Source organism: Myodes glareolus, chromosome 13, assembly GCF_982192425.1.
Source record: "Myodes glareolus chromosome 13, mMyoGla1.1, whole genome shotgun sequence".
NCBI lineage: Eukaryota > Metazoa > Chordata > Mammalia > Rodentia > Cricetidae > Myodes > Myodes glareolus.
Window position 1 is genome coordinate 74,620,955 of NC_142038.1, and position 13,199 is coordinate 74,634,153.

The 13,199-nt window shown below is 45.0% G+C and overlaps 1 protein-coding gene across 7 annotated transcripts in view; it reads left to right on the forward strand.

Annotated features, from left to right (window-relative positions):
• Window positions 1–13,199, forward strand: part of Ankrd29 (ankyrin repeat domain 29) — a 50,280-nt gene that overhangs the window by 2,033 nt on the left and 35,048 nt on the right. For 2 of the 7 annotated variants that reach the window (XM_087896246.1, XM_087896248.1), the window contains exons 2-3: window positions 7,955–8,080; window positions 13,078–13,176. In XM_087896246.1, the coding sequence (XP_087752372.1) occupies window positions 7,955–8,080; window positions 13,078–13,176 (225 nt within the window). The remainder of the gene's footprint in view (window positions 1–7,954; window positions 8,081–13,077; window positions 13,177–13,199) is intronic. The other 5 variants (XM_087896247.1, XM_087896249.1, XM_087896250.1 and 2 more) reach the window with 3 other exon arrangements.

The following is a 13,199-nucleotide window of genomic DNA, read 5'->3' on the forward strand; positions in this document are numbered from 1 at the left end:
TGGTTTCATTGAGTCTGTGGCTCACTGGCTAGCCTGTCTGGTTTCATTGAGTCTGTGGCTCACTGGCTAGCCTGTCTGGTTTCATTGAGTCCATGGCTCACTGAATGAATCCATAGCCCATCTGGTTTTGTCTCAGATAATGAAATGAAAAGCAATAGAAGACATATGACATTGACCTTTGGCCTCTGACCACACACAAGAAGCACACCTGTGTGAACGCACATCTTGTGTGTCCTGGGGTTCAAACTCAGATCATCCAACTTGCCAACAGACATGTACCACACATACATACAAGCTCAAAAAATAAAAAAGATTTAGAATGAACAGAATTAGAGAAGCCCAGTGAGAAAATTGAGAGAGAACAGCCAGCGATGGGTGGGAAAATAACAACAAAGCAGAAGCATGAGCTGCCAGTCAAGCCAAGGACAGCTGTCTCAGTAAAAATGGAGAGGACCTTAGTGCTAAATACCACAGGGAAATTGAGCTCAGGATGGAAAAGACCACTGGTGGCTAGCCAAGGGCAGTTTCGAAAAGGGTTCCATTCAGGAGCCAGATTACAATAGCAAGAAAAGAGATTCTGCAGGTGTTGTTGTTGTTGTTTTGTCTTAGACCTTGACTGCAGCTGGGTTCCAGAGCTGACAAGCATTTATTCCTTTATGATGGTAGAAACTTGAGCAACCTTAAGTGATGATAACTGGGAAATCACTAAGATTCACAGACGGTCAGTAAGGAGATGCTCAACCTCCTTTACTGTCAGGGACGTGCAGGTCCAAACCACACTGAGATACTACTTCACCCCCACTAGCCTGACTAATTAGCAAGACAGTGGCAAATGTGCCGGCAAAGATGTGCAGAACTGGGAACCCCATACATCGCTGGGAGGATTTATACTTTATTTTTCCATTGCTTGTTTGTATGTACATATGTGTGTGTTTGTTTTGTGGGGGGCAGGTATATGTGTGTGAGTGCACATGAGTGCTGGCATACATGGAAGCCTGAGGTCAATGTCAAAAATCATATTCGCTTGCACGTCCATCCTATCCCGTGAGGCAAAGCCTCGCTGTCTGACAGAGCTAGTCTCCCAGCCGGCTTGCGCGGGGATCACCTCTCTGAGGCTGTAGTCATGGATGGGCTTCCTCACACTTGCAGAAGAAGCACTTTAATCTCCAAGCCATCTTCTCAACATAGGTGTGATTTCAAAAGTCTTGTCTGTCTTCAAAAACCTTAAAACATAGAGTTACATGATCCAGTGAATGCACTCCTAGATATGTGCCTGCCAGAAATAAAAATATGTCCATACAAACATGTATGCCCATTCATAGCAATGGTGTTTAAAATAGGCAAGAAATGGAACCACTCCAAATGTCCATCAGCTGATGATATGGTTTGTATTGTAAATTACAGACTGGGAGAATTAAATGGCAGACACTTTTTTTCTGAAATTGTGGTGCTGGTGCATTTGTGTCTAGTGAGGCTCTTTTCCTGGTTTGCAGCTTGTCACTTGCTATCTGGTTCCTTGAAAGATGGAAAGAAAAAACTTCATGTCTCTTCTCCTTTTATGTTTTAACATTTACTGGTTTTTGTGTTAGGGACACATGCATGCCCGTGGTGTTTGTGAAGAGGTCAGAGGACATCATGCAGCTGGATTTCTCTCCTTCTACCTTGTGGGTCCTGGGGATCAAGCTCAAATCATTAGACTTAGTGGCATCTCTACCTGCTGAGCCATCTAGTGTAACATGATGTTTCTGTCCTGCCTGGTCTCACAGCCATTCAGTCCCAAAGAAACACACAAAGGCTTATATTAATTATAAACTGTTTGGCCTATTAGCTCAGGCTTATTGTTAACTAGCTCTTAACCCATAATTCTTGTCTATGTTCAACCACATGGCTTAGCACCTTTTCTCAGTAAGGCATTCTCATCTTGCTTTCCCTGCATCTGTCTGATGACTGCATCTTTGTCTTTTCTCCTCCCTAAATTCTCCTAGTCTGGTCACGTCACCTATACTTCCTGCCTGGCTACTGGCTAATGAGTGTTTTATTAAACTAATATGAGTGATAAGTGTTTACAGTGTACAAGAGGATTATCCCACAACAATCTAGCTGGCCTTCTTCCTGTTGATAAAATAAATTCTCCCTTAAGTTGTCTCTGTCAGGTATTTTGTTGCAGTGATGCAAAAATGTAACTATATAATACAATTATTCAAACAAATGGAACAGACCCTTAATACATGCTGCAATGTAGGAACCTTGGACACAGGGTAAGTGAAAGAAGCCAGGTAGACTGTGCTTCCTCTTAAATGTAATGTCTAGAATAGGTGACTCCTTAGAGACAGAAAGCAGATTAGTGGTTGGAAGGGCTAGGAGAGGGAAGGAATATTAATATGGAAATGGTTATGAATGTTTCTTTGTGGGGAGTGATGGAACATTCTGGAATGGATAGTAGTGATGGTTATATAACCAAAACATATAAAATTGCATTTTTGAGAGGATAATATAGTATGTGAACTGTGTTTCAACAATACAAATGTGTTGAAACACAATTCAAAAGTGGCAGTTGGGAGTGTCTTGAGTGCTTGGGAGTAGAAGGGACAATTACAACCACATGATCTTTGCAGGAGGTAGAGGTGAAGTAACTGAGCAGGGGGCTTCCACTAGCTAGAGCAATGAGCTAGAAAGTGGAGGTGACCTCTCCCCCTTGGGGAATAAAGGGAAAGAGAGGAAGCTGATCCTCAACTGAGACTTGTGTAAGTGGGAAGGAAGATTCTGGGCTGAGGTAATAGCTCAGTTGGTAAAGCACTTATCTTGCAAACATGAGGACCTGAGTTCTATCCCCCAGCCCGGTGTGTGGCACATGCTTACAGTCCCAGATAGTCCCAACACTGAGGAGGCAGGGACAGGTGGAGCACTGAGGTTTGAGTGCTTGGAGTCTCCAGACCAATATCTGTCTCAAAGAAAAAGATGGCCAGCACCTGAGGAATGTCCTCTGATCTCCATATACATTTGCATACACATAAACACAGACAGACAGACACACACACACACTCACGCTGCCTGGTTACCTGCCAGTTTTCAGTGAATAGGAAAGTATGGTTAGGTGGCAGCTGCTAGGTGAGGTGGGATAGAAGGTTATAAACTGGGATGGTCCAGGTGCATGAACTGGCTTTTTGGAGTCCATTCCCTATGGAGGGATTCCTTGCTCATCCTTGATGCAGGGGGGAGGAGCTTGGTCCTGCCTCAACTGGATCTGCCAGACTTTGTTGACTTTGTTGACCTTACCCCCTCTAAGGAGTAGGGGAAGTTGGTGGTGAGAGAAGGGGAGGGAAGGGGAACTGGGGCTGGTATGTAAAATTTAAAAAAAAAGAAGTTTTTACTAAATAAAGTGGGATGGAGATCCCTCTCTAGCATCCAGCCTGATGGAGACCAATAGAGAAAACCAGGCTGTATTTATGTATTTAGGAATATATGTACACATATATATGTTATATATGTGTATATATTTGACACATATGTGTATATATCATGAAAAATGTATATTAATGAAAATGTATATTAAATGAAGAAAGAGCCCATAAATTTGAAAAAGCAAGGAGGGGTATGGGGGAGGGTTTGGAGCGAGGAAATTATTTAATTATGCTATAATCTCAGAAAAGAAAACTTTTTTTGTTTCTTTTTGAGATGGGGTTTCTCTGCGTTGCCCTGACTGGCCTGGAGCTCACTCTGTATACCAGGCAGGCCTTGAACTCACAGAGTTCCACCTACCTCTGCCTCCTTAGTGCTGGGATTAAATGTGCACACTACCACCACTTGGCAGAAATCATTTTTTAAAGACCATTTTAAAGTGACTAGCTTGAGTCTTGAAGGAGCAGAGATCTGTGCATCTGACTGGAAGGCTGGGGGTCTAGAATCCAGATGGGTGTGTCTTGTGCTGGAGTGTGAGAAGACCCTGCCTCTCCCAGGAAGGGGAACTGGAACTGGGGAGGTTGGAGCGGACAGAGAAAAGAGAATAGTGTGCTAGGTAAAGAAGAAAAGTGGATTTACCAAGCAGCAGAGTAGAGTGGAGATCAGGGGAAGGACCAGCGTTTCAGGCCAGTCGTGGCTTCTGTTGGCAAAGCTCCTCATCCACCTCCCATCAGACCAAGGGTCCTGAAACACACTCAGCAGCCCACAATAACTGAAGAGACTTTACTGTAAATTTTTAGGGGATTTTCATGACATGAGTGTTCTAACCTATTTATTTAGCCATGAGTAACTCACCTTTCAACGATGCCCTTTTTCTACGGTTGTTACCTATACTCAGTGACTGTGGTGGAAACAACAAAGGCCTGCGCATTATTTTCACCTGGGATCAATATTATAGCAAATTCAGCAGTTAATGTTGTATTCTTTAATAATTTCATTGAACATTTATTAACTTTAACTTGGAGCCAGGGGTTCACCTTTTTATTTTCAGCCCGAGTGTTTGGATCTTCAAACCCCATGAACAAAAAGTCAACATTGTTGCTGCATACATGCGAAAGTCTGCAAGGCATTATCCATCAGTTCATGCCGTCCGTGTTGAGTTGGAATCAGTGCGTGTGGGCAGTGTGAATCTGAACCGCATGGACCCCTCCAAAGCTTCCTGTTATCGCTTCATTCTGCTGTTAGCTGTGACTTCACTTCACACCCGGGCTAGCACAGGACAATCAGGCTTCCTACCAGAGCTCCAGCCCAGCCCTGCCAGCAACCCGCTTCCCTCAGTTGGCACCTACCAACTTTCCCCCAGATCTACCCTTCCTAATTGGCAGTTCCTAATCTGTTCTGGCCAAGGAAATAGGCTTATATACAGTGTGTGTTGTCTAGTTTTATGGCAACTATATAAGGGCTGGAGTGTCTGGGATGAGGGACCTCAGCTGAGAAAATGCCTCCACCAGACTGGCCTGTGGGGCATTTTCTTAACTGATTATTGATGTGGGAAGTCCAGCCCACTGTGAGTGTAGCACACCTGGACAAGTGGTCCTGGGCGATATAAGGAAGCAGATGGAGCCAGCCAGTAAGCCGCCCTCCTCCATGGCGCTGTTCAGTTCCTGCTCCAATTCCTCTTAGCAATGACTGTTAGCTGGAAGTAAAAGATTAATAATAAGTTTCCTCCCCAAGTTGATTTTGGTCGTGATGAATGATTTATCACAGCATTAGAAAGCAAACTGTGACACAGGGTAAGACTGAGAATTTGGTTGGAGTTGTTGATGGTGGTGGCAGATGTGTGTGTGTGTGTGTGTGTGTGTGTGTGTGTGTGTGTGTGTGTGAGCGCGCATAAGGCCCGTGGATTTCAGTGCGTTGGCTTTTGACTTTAACTGCTATTCCAACCACTAAAGCCTTGGTCTTCAAGGACTGAAGTTGCTAAGAAAGAGCCTTTCTCAGTTGTGGATGTGGGAAGTTCATGATCAGAGAAAACCACTACCAGCTAAATAGAAGTTTCTGGGACTTTTGCCAGGAAGACGAAGTCTCTCGCTACTGAGCTTTATGGTCATAGCTGTGCCGAGCTAGACAAGGGCAGGGGCCCATGAGCTTCGTCCAAGTCCTCAGACATAAATTACCTCATAATGAGATCCAGTTCATCACTCACTGGAAATTTTAGTTCCTTTATTTTTTACAGAGATTTATAGTGTATGTGTAGTGTGGTGGGAAGTCCAGGAGGAAGGGGGAGGTGAGAGGAAGGGGAGAGACAGAGAACATGGCCTCCTTAAAGACTGAAGGAGTCGCCCAGCCCCCGCCACACCTTTTGCGGTTCTGTACATAATGTGTGCAAGGGAGATTTGGAAGTTACCACGGGTTGTGGTTCCTGTAGACTCCCCACTGAAAGGAAAGTTGGGGGAACTTTCTGTCTTGGCAGGAGAGGAGATTGGAAGGGAGGGTGAGAAGGTCATTGGAGGTCCCTGCAGCCTTATTCTTTGCTGTCTACTAAGGAGTTTGTGGGCAGCAGAACAGTGTGGTGGCTCACAAAAGGGGCAGTCTGAAGCAGCAGTATGCCTGGTGCCGGTGCCTGACTTGCCATTTCTCTCTCATCTTGTCTGAGATGGCATGTAGCAGCACCTAGCTCAGGACTGAATGACGTCTAAGCAGACATGCCATGTGGCATGGAGTGTGAACTCCATAAGGTTAGCTCAAGATGCCCGGCCTCCACTCAATGTGTGGCCACACTGCCAGAGGGGCATATGCCCATTGCTACCTAGGTGCCCCATACGCAGTGGAACTTAGCATTTTCGAAGCTGAGCTCATTGTGGTGGCGCACACCTCTAATCCTAGCACTCAGGAGGCAGAGGCAGGGGGATCTCTGTGAGTTCGTGGTCAGCCTGGTCTACAGAGTGAGTTCCAGGACAGCCGGTTTCTCCTGTCCCCATTCCCACAGCGGTCTGTGGCTCCAGCATCTACATCGCTTGCCTTCTATACATCAGTGTCATGTTCCATGACAGTCACTCAGCCAGAGAGATGTTTTTTCACATTCCCCAAATAGTTTTGTTAGCTAATGCGAATACCGTAAAATGTCCTGAGAGTAGCAACATTCTGTAATAGTACTAATATTAGGAATTTAAGTTTCCCTATGACTCTGACTTCATAAAGGAAAGCATTTGGAGAAATGAGCATTTATGGTGTGTTGGTGTTGCATGCCTTTCCTGCATGTGTTTACCCCACATTGAACACAGGGGACAGACCAAAGAAACAATTCTTCCAAGTCTGGCTTGGTGAGTTATTGCGGTTACTTACAAGACCATGAGTGACTGAAAAGCAGCTTCATCCTTAAAAAGCCTACCCCAGCATGGGTGACAACCCCAGAAAGCTGCCTCCCGCTTGGCGCTCCTGACACAAATGGCATGGGCTCAGCTGGCTAGAGAGATTTCTCTGCTCAGCAATTGTTATCACTTATAACCTCGGAAGGAAGCCATGCAAATCTTGGAGGTTTTGGGAGCTTCCTGAGCCCTTCAAATTTTGTTTTTACTTCTTGAGCTTTCTGAGTCTCCTTCTAAGAAGGAGTATTTCAGTTCAGAAAAAAAAAAAAAAAAAAAAAAAACCAGAACCTGATTTTTAGGCAATAAGTCTACCCTCAGAAGCATCTCTCTCTCTCTCCCTCCCTCCCTCTCTTCCTCCCCCCCCCCCCGTAAACTACAGGGCAGATATTTTGATCTACATATATATTTATATCTAAAGCAAAAGGTGAGAATGATTCCCATGGACCAAGGCATTTTTGTGTGGCAGTCTGGACCGCAGAGCTGTCCCATCCCCAGCATTTCTTCTTCCGCCCCAGTTTGTCTTAGCACACGAAGTTAAACCGACTTGTTTCTACCCTTCCTTTTAGAGGCTTTATTTCCAGTCCCTCTCCTTCCGCAGAAGAACTTTCACTTCAAAATGCCCCAGCAATGGAGTGAGGGGAGACACAAAATAGCATTCTCTGCCCAAAGTCCCTAGTTCTCACCCAAAACTTCTCGCAAGTTCCAGGTGAAGAAAAACTTTTGGGTGGAGGGGAAGTGAGTTGCCTATCCCAATAGCTGGAATCGGCTCAACAATGTTGAAGAAACAGAAAAGGTACCACTGAACTCCTTTCAAGGGTCAGGAGAGAGAGAGAAATTCTGCTTCACTTGCAAGGAAGGGGTTACACGGCATGTTTCAGAAAGGAAATGGCATCTGGGCAGAACCTTGTCCTTCTAAGATGGGGAAAATCCATTTCAAGTTAAAAGGAAACTGTGAACAAAGACCCAGCAGAGGCAGGAAGTCAAGGCTCTGATGGGAGGTGAGGCACGGGTTGTGGTCCGTGGGAGCGCTGCTCTGGGAACAGCCTTGGAATTCTACCTACTGGAGGGCATTCTTGCAGCGGTCACGCCTCATCGGAAAGCTCTCCCTTTGCGAAGGTGTTGTCTGTACACAGAAGCAGCCATGATCGCGGACATCTATTTTAAGACCCTGTTTGTTTCCACTCTTGCAGAAGGAAACCCCGCTTGCCAACGCTGCATTCTGGGCAGCGAGGAGGGGAAACCTGGCCCTGCTGAAGCTGCTGCTAAACAGTGGTCGTGTGGATGTGGACTGCAGAGACAGTGTATGGAAGGACATGGTATCTGCATGCCAGAGCACGCCTGTGCACGCACCAGGCATGCTTGTGCTTCCTTCACATGCTTATACTTGTTCTTGTCTTTGCTTGCTTTATTCTTTCCCAAGAATCCTAAGGTGCAGAGGTGGGCCCAGAAACATGCTGAGCGAGTCAGAAAGCAATGGTTGCCCACGCAGAAAAGATCTCCAGCATAGTTGAGAAGGAGACTGGCAAGTTCCGAGAATAAAGGGCTGTTTAGTAAACAACTGTTAGAAAGGAAAGAAGGAAGGGAGGGAGGGAGGGGGAGGGAGGATAATCTAAAGCACATGTGGGCTGCCGTGATTGCTGTGATTTTCATACATGGATGCAAAACCCGAGACTGAAGTCTCCACAGCCTCCGGTCCTTTCACTTTGGAAAAATGAGAGCTACTGCCACTGGCAGGTCCCCTCCCCAGCCAGAAGCCATCAACTCTCTGTGTTTAGCAAGGCTTCTTCACATCCTCGGGCACATGGAGGACCTCAAATAAGGAGATGGTTTTGTGGTTTGAAACAAAATGTTTTCAAAAGAGCCTTATGTCTTCCTTGAGACAGGCTCTGCCATTTTCAAAGTTAATGCACAAATTTGCCGAGTGAAAACCCCCAGCAGCCTCAGGAAGAAATGGCAAGATTGCCCCTAGTGTGTTCTCTGGGTCACCAGGAACATCCAGATCCATTCTGTACCTTTTTCTGGGTGGTTCTGGGCCCGGAATCTGAGTCATAACAAATGCCCCAGAATGAAAGCATCTTCTGGAAGCAGAAGGTGGAGCAGAGTCAGAGGGGCCAGTGGGCACCCGTTCAGCCCGGCACTGGTGCTCACACTGGAGGGGGAGCCATCATGTTACTTTTGTGCCTCCAGTCCCGACCAGTCACAGCGCCTGCTGTCGCTCAGCCCCAGAACTACACAGCCAGACCACTTCTTTATGCATAGTCTCTGGTTAAATCTCCCTCTGATTGCCCCAGTTTGACTATACCATCTGCTCTTTGTCAAAACCCAGGCTTCAAGGGGACCCTGGGGACCTGGGAATAGCCATCCTGGTCTTCCTTGGGTTTCAATGGACAAGTTCCTGCCCCTCCCACTGACCATCACGAAGGGGTAGGAACCAGATGCCACCTGTGACCTTTGTCTCTGATCGTGTTTGTGCCTACTCCCCCTCTTTTTTCCTTAAATCATCCCTCTTCAGACACTCCTGTGACATCCTCTGAGTTCCAGCTTTTGAAGGTCACCCTGCTGAACCTCACAGGCCCACCTTTTCTGGTACCTAACGGCGAATCAATCCCACACCAGTTATGCTTTAAGGGGTTATTTATTTTGGCGGGTAAAACGTACATACAACATAAACCGTCAGGAAGGGAGCCTAGTCGCTGGAGCAGGAGCCGGGAGCAGGAGCCGGGACCAAGCGCCAGAACCAATAGGCCCTAGCTGAGATCTGTGGCTCTTTTTAAAAGAGAAATATACCACGCCCCAGTGGGCTGGTATTTCAGCGGCTATTGGCTGACAGAGCGGAAGGCCCTCCCACAGCACCGTGGGCTCGTGCTTCAGCGACTATTGGCTGAAGCAGCGGAAGATACTCCCGCAGCAGGTACCCTGAGTTACCTTTGCTACCAACCCTCCCTCAGGGCTTACGCTGTGTTTATCAACCCAGCAGTTGTTTTGACAAGATTTTTGCACCCACGAATAGATGTTGGACTAATAAGTATGCTTATACATTACTCCTCTGGAGGGATGGCTCAGCAGGTGAGCGTGCTGGTCACTAGCCTGGTGGACTGGGTTGGAGTCAGGAGCTCATAGACAGGCAGAAGGAGAGATCGGACTTCACTGAGTTGTCATCTGACATCCACAGGTGTGCTGTAGTGTGCACCCCTCCCCTAACACGTGCACATCATACAGATAAAGTAATAATAAAAGAAATAACAGTTTAAAATAAATTTAGTAGTTACTTACCAGGAGCTTTCTGTAAATCTTAGGAGGTTTCTGCTTCACACCGGAGCACATCTAAATCATGGTCTCAGGCATCTTGCTGTTCCTGAGGGCGGTCACAGGTACGGAGGAACAAGGAGATATGTGGACACAGTGCAGGACTTCACTCCTCTTGGAATCTGCCTCTTCCCTGTGGCACCTTGGAATCTGGGACTAGGATTGTCACTGATTGTGGCGACTGATCTCTAGGCTGCCACTTCCCACTTCACCTAAGAAACCTACAGGGACCTTTCAGATGCAAAGAGTGCCCTGGGGTGAGGGGGTGGGGGGCTTTCTCGGGAATTGTTCTCAATCCAAACAGCCATTTTCAGACTTTTCCAAAGATGTAAAGAACAAATACTGAGTCTCTAGACCACATACTGCATGTTCAAAGCTTTGATTTGCTGACACTGTTCACCTGGGTTTCCTGGATTTTTGTTTTAGTTTTCTGAAACAGAGTCTCAGTGCACAGCCAGAGCTACCCTGATACTCGGACTCGCTGGCTGCCTCCATCTCTTGGACCCATCTCTTGCTTCAGTGGAACAGGCTTATACTGCCATACCTGGGGGTCCTAAACTAATCCCATCTTTGCTATTTTTTTTTGCTTTGCTCATCTATTTAATAATATTAATATGAATTACAAGATTCTTGCAACTTTTTTTAGATATATTAATGTTTGTATTTCAATGTCTTTTTGTTTTGGGTCTCACTACCTTTATATACATTTATATATGTTTTGTTCAAAACCAGTATGTTTTAAAATATATTTTTAACTTCAGTTAAAAATAAATAAATATTTTTTTTAAAAAGTATATGTTTGTTATTTATTTTATTCATCTTTTCTTTCAAATGGATTAGCCTAAGTTTTTTTTTAGATTATTTATTTATTATATACAACATTCTGCCTCCATGTACGCCTGCAGACCAGAAGAGGGCACCAGATCTCATTACAGATGGTTGTGAGCCACCATGTGGTTGCTGGGAATTGAACTCAGGACCTCTGGAAGAGCAGTGAGTGCTCTTAACCACTGAGCCATCTCTCCAGCCCAGTTTTTTTTTCTTTCTTTTTTATAGATTAACTTTATTTTAAGCTATTTCCCCTTTTAAATTTTTTCTTAAAATTGCATGCATGTATATCTGTGTGCATTTATGTCGTCACATGAATGCGTTCTTAACCCCTGTGCCTGTCCAGCCTCTGGAAGCATGGCCCTTCTGCACTGGCAGTATGCGTTCTTAACCACAGTGCCTCTCCGGCCTCTTCTCTTTTAAATGACCAAATTAAGTACTTAACACTTTCTTCTGCTTCTTCATTTTGAAAGTAGTGTGGTTTGTGATATATATCTTACATCTCATGTAGAAGGATGTATTTAAAGTGTGTTTAAACAAATTGTCTTTAAACCAAGAGTCTACTTGAGGTGCTGTAATAAAGTACCTGAGCCTGGGTAGTTTATAAACAACAGAAATTATTGCTCACAGTCATGTTGGTTGGGAAATCAAGACCCAGGTGCCAGTAGATTTGGTGTCTGCTAAGAGCCCTGTCTATAGAACAGGGCAGGAGCCACCCCCCCCCCCCAGGTTATTTCCTGTGAGCACTAATCCCACTTGGGGACAAGTTCCTCCTGTCTTAATCACTTCCTAAAAGGCCTGCCTCTTAAAGCCACTGCAATAGGAATTAGATTTCAGTGTGAATTTTGGAGAACACATTTATTTCGCAACACCAAGGATTTGCCTATTTCTCATCTAAATAAAAGTTACCCACATTCAGGAAGAAGTTAAGGATAGAAAGATTGTCATGCCAGTCAGGATGACCTCAGGGGAAGGAGTTCAACAGAAAATAAACGGAGAAGCCAGAATTAAAGGACATCATACGTGAAATGTGCCTAACAGCTATCTACAGAACATTCCGCTCAGGCCCCAAAGAACATACATTCTACTCAGCAGCTCATGGAAGTTTCTCGAAACAGACTGCATTCTGAGATACAAAACCACTCTTAACAACTCAGAAAAAATGAGCTAACCTCGTGAATACTCTAACCACACAATCCAATAAAAGTTAAAGTCAGCAGCTAAAGACTCTCTCATAACTACAGGAACTCATGGAAATTAAACAACACATTACTGAACGAGTCAAAGAAGAAATCAAAAGACTTTTTTAATTAAAATAAAATGTATTTGACTCTTAAGAAGCCCATGTCCGTAGTTGAGGGTATTTTGTCCTTTTCCTGAGATTCTCTCTTTTTCTCTTAATTTAATGCCTAAATCGGAGTTAAAACTTTTTCTAAATAAACTCCGACTTCTTCTTCAAAAACTAAATAAATAAAACAGGAAAGTTTTTTAGACACAGACTCGTTATGTAGTCTGTGAGAGAGAGAAGACAATTTAGACAATTTTAAAGACTAATTAGTTCAAATAGTGTCTTCTGGACAATGACGTGGTCACAGATCTCATGAACTCACTGCAGCTGTGGTCACCTGCACATGGCACATGCCTGCACATGCCTACACATGCCTGCACACACCTGCACAAGAACAAACCATCAGTCAACATTGTAGCAGATGGCACTGATTGAATTCAGCTTTACAGAGAGGAGACAGGAGTGGACATGGAGGTGTGAAGGAAAAGAGGGAAAGGTTGGGAGTGGAAACGATCAATTTACAAGAGCAATAAAACCCTTCCAAATGCAGAAAAGCAGCTGGTAACATTCAACTCACTTTTGAATTAATAGCAGTGTTTTGAATCAGGAGTCATTCCTTGTGGGTCATAAAATGAGAACATTGTATCATTATTGGCTTAAAATGGCGTCTAGATGTTTCACTTGTACTGTTTCTGAAGGAGATGGGTGTAAGTGAATTTGTAACAGTGGGAATTTATCAGTTTGCTTTTCCCATCTGGTCGGTGGGCATCACAGTTACTTGAGCCCTTCATTTCATGTGCCCTGCCTAGGGGAAGCTAACATCTCTGTAGTCTCCTCCAGGCTCCCTCTCTACCGTAAGAGCATAACGTTCATCTCTTCCCCTCCGTGCAGCATGGCACCACACTCCTCATGGTCGCCTCCTACGCTGGCCACATAGACTGTGTGAGGGAGCTGGTTCTGCAGGGCGCAGACATCAACCTCCAGAGAGAGGTAAGTCAGGTTGTGCATGTGAA